Genomic DNA, 3,022 nt, shown 5'->3' with positions numbered 1-3,022 from the left:
CAAGTGATATATGTTTAAGTAATTTGGGATTTTTTGCATTTATAGCAATGGTTATCAACTGTACTGCAGGGATGAAAGTAAGTCGCAGAAAATTGAGGTTGTGGTGGCAGCTGCAGTGAGGTATTTAGGTGTGCGAGACTTGACATCAGAAGAGTTACAGGTGTGTCCCATTCTTTCAGGTTGTTGGCCTGAGGTAGGACTAAATAGATTTAAATAGTGGAGTAGGGGGGTGTTATGTTTTTGTGAGTGTAGCATATTTGTTTATTTATTTGTTTTTTCAAGCAAAGTAAAAGGGAGTTGTATTCCAGTGAAGTAGGTGGCGGTAATGCAACATTTATTGGATGCCAACCGCCGTTAAATCTCATCAAAGAAGAAAAGAGAGCTACGTTGGTCTCTTCAGATTCTGACCACGCCCAGTGCTGAATGCGGAAGTCACCAGTTGCTGCTGTTTTTGTGCATGAAGGTAGATAAAGAACAAAACTAAGGCTATTATTCATTTTATTTTTGTTGGCTACTGTAGTTATGCCTTTTATTGTCGATTTTAAACAAAGATGTTTTGTGGCATCTAGGGTTCTATTATTATTCTCCATCGGGGCATTTTTGCTTACTAACTGAACAACAGATGTAGCTGACATTTGCTAGCTAGCTACCTTCTAACGTACCTTACTACCGGTATCATAGTTGTTGATTACTTTATGCATATTTTCTCCTTTGTTTTCTAATACTGTTTTTAAACATTTATGATCCATCATTGGTTATGATGTAGATCAACTACACTAAGTATACCAAACAAAGGCACTTAAATCTTTTGTCTTGCTCATTCACCTTCTGAATGGCACACATACACAATCCATTTCTTAATTGTCTCAAAGCTTAAAAATCATTCTTTAACCTCTCCTCCCCTCCATCTACACTGATTGAAGTGGATTTAACAAGTGACATCGATAAGGGATCATAGCTTTCACCTGGTCAGTCTATGTCATGGAAAGAGCAGGTGTTCTTAATGTTTTGTATACTCAGTGTATGTATAGATTTTTGGTTGGCTGTGATTGAAATGTTGACTAGCTGCAATAGCATTTACCTCGCCACCTGTTCACCCCTCCCCCCCACTCTTGTTCTACAGGTTTCCTTGATGTGAACTGAAGATAGTACTGCTCTCCAACATGTCACATACCCAAGCACGCAGTTACACACTGATTACAAAGTGTGCGTGCACTGTCATCACACTACTCTTTGCCTCTGGACATGCAGAAGAGATCACTAAAGGTGGAACACAGAACCGTTCACTGGTATCCGTGCACCGCCTTGCCAGTTTACCTACTCTCCGGGATATTGTAGTGAAAGAGGGAGCCAGCACGCTGATTGAGTGCAATGTCACTGGAAAGCTAGACGATATTCAGTGGTACAATTCCAAAGGGCACATTCTGGATGAGGAAGAGGGAGGTAATACATACAGCCAACTCTATCAACTTCTAGTTACCTGAAACCTTTACAACGTCTGATGAATTGCTTTACACTGTATTATTAAAAGCACTTTTAACTTTTGATTTCTTTCCGAAAGGTGGGAAATGGCTGATTCAGGACAAGGGCGTTTTAAATATCACAACGGTCAGTTTTGAAGACCGAGGCCGGTACACCTGCATAGCCTCCAGCTCGTCAGGGACCTCCAACTACACCATCACCTTACGGGTGGCCTACACCCACAGCGGCCTGGGCCTGTACTACGTCATTGTGTGCCTCATAGCCTTCACCATCACCATGGTCCTCAATGTCACTCGCCTCTGCATGGTCAGCAGTCACCTGAAGAAGACTGAGAATGCCATCAATGAGTTCTTCTGCACCGAGGGAGCCGAGAAGCTCCAGAAGGCCTACGAGATCGCCAAGCGCATCCCCATCATCACCTCAGCCAAGACAATGGAGTGGGCCAAGGTCACCCAGCTCAAGACAATAGAGTTTGCCCGCCACATGGAGGAGCTGGCCCGCAGTGTGCCACTGCCCCAGACCATCCTCAGCTGCAGGGCCTTTGTGGAGGAGATTATGGAGACAGTGCACCCCTCGGTGGGGGCGACAAGCCTCCAGAAGGCTATAGAGCCAGCCAACACAGAGGGGAGAGGTAAAACCTGTGTGGTCCAGATGTCAGCGGAGCAGCAGGGCCCAGCAGCATACGGCAGAGAGGATGTTGATGGTGCCATTGAAAACATTGAGGTGTCCATCCACCCTATGTCCAAGTGTGAGGATGAGAAGGGTGCTGAAGGGGATGAGGTGTCTGTACCCATGCTGGGGCCGGGCTCCCGCGGGAGTGTGGCTTATGAAAGTAACATTTAGGTGTGCCAGTCTGGTCTTTACAACTAATATTTTCCAGTTAGATGAGAGGTCAAAACCATAGGGCTGCTCAGATGGCAACCACAGATGGTGGGAGTTGAGAGGTATTTTGTGTCTGGTATGCTACTGCCTCTATTTCATAGAGAAAATACACTGGATGAAACCTAAAGATGTTTCAGAGATGAGATAAGCCTTGTGGTTACTTTCCTACCTGATAGCAGTGGTATTTGGTAGCAGTGGTGGGAGGTGATGAGGGGATTGTGATCGATTTTTACATCTTTGTTTACTTCACCACTTGCCTCAGTTTAAAGGAAGATTTGGTTGTTTGCTTGTGTGGTTGTATCTTAACAAATGAGAAAAAAGAAGAAACTCGCACACTGCTCTTGCTGGTATCACTGGTCTTTATTAAGCTTTACGTATCGGCCTTCAAAAAGCTCTGACGAAGGCCTTAAGGCCGATACGTAAAGCTTATTAAAGAGCAGTGATACTAGCAAGAGCAGTGTGCGGGTTTCTTCTTTTTTCTCATCTTATTCAACTGTTACCATGCACCTGCAACGGAGATGGCTCAGATGTGCGAGTGCCTTTTTGAATTTTGTATCTTAACAAATAACATGTTGTAATCTCGGTTTAAAATCACTTGGAATATGGGTTGCACAAGGCAATCTAGCAAATGAAGTAGAATTTGACTTGGGGTAATTCT

The 3,022-nt window shown here is 44.1% G+C and overlaps 1 protein-coding gene across 1 annotated transcript; it reads left to right on the top strand.

Annotated features, from left to right (window-relative positions):
* The first annotated feature begins 382 nt into the window (after positions 1-382).
* Positions 383-2,739, top strand: LOC121573528 (microfibrillar-associated protein 3-like). Its single transcript, XM_041885590.1, has 3 exons — positions 383-463; positions 1,124-1,443; positions 1,562-2,739. Exons 2-3 carry the CDS (start codon positions 1,164-1,166, stop codon positions 2,323-2,325), a joined length of 1,044 nt encoding a protein of 347 aa, XP_041741524.1. The 5' UTR covers positions 383-463; positions 1,124-1,163; the 3' UTR covers positions 2,326-2,739.
* Positions 2,740-3,022: the final 283 nt, after the last annotated feature.

This window comes from Coregonus clupeaformis, chromosome 9 (genome assembly GCF_020615455.1).
Source record: "Coregonus clupeaformis isolate EN_2021a chromosome 9, ASM2061545v1, whole genome shotgun sequence".
Classification (NCBI taxonomy): Eukaryota; Metazoa; Chordata; class Actinopteri; order Salmoniformes; family Salmonidae; genus Coregonus; species Coregonus clupeaformis.
Note: the sequence above shows the minus strand (reverse complement) of the source record. Positions and strands in the feature narration are given on the sequence as shown.

Excerpts from the sequence above, each read along its gene's own strand:
- LOC121573528 (XM_041885590.1), top strand. The coding sequence starts at position 1,164 with ATGTCACATACCCAAGCACGCAGTTACACACTGATTACAAAGTGTGCG. Across the intron at positions 1,444-1,561 it reads TCTGGATGAGGAAGAGGGAG|GTGGGAAATGGCTGATTCAG; the intron begins GTAATACATACA and ends TCTTTCCGAAAG.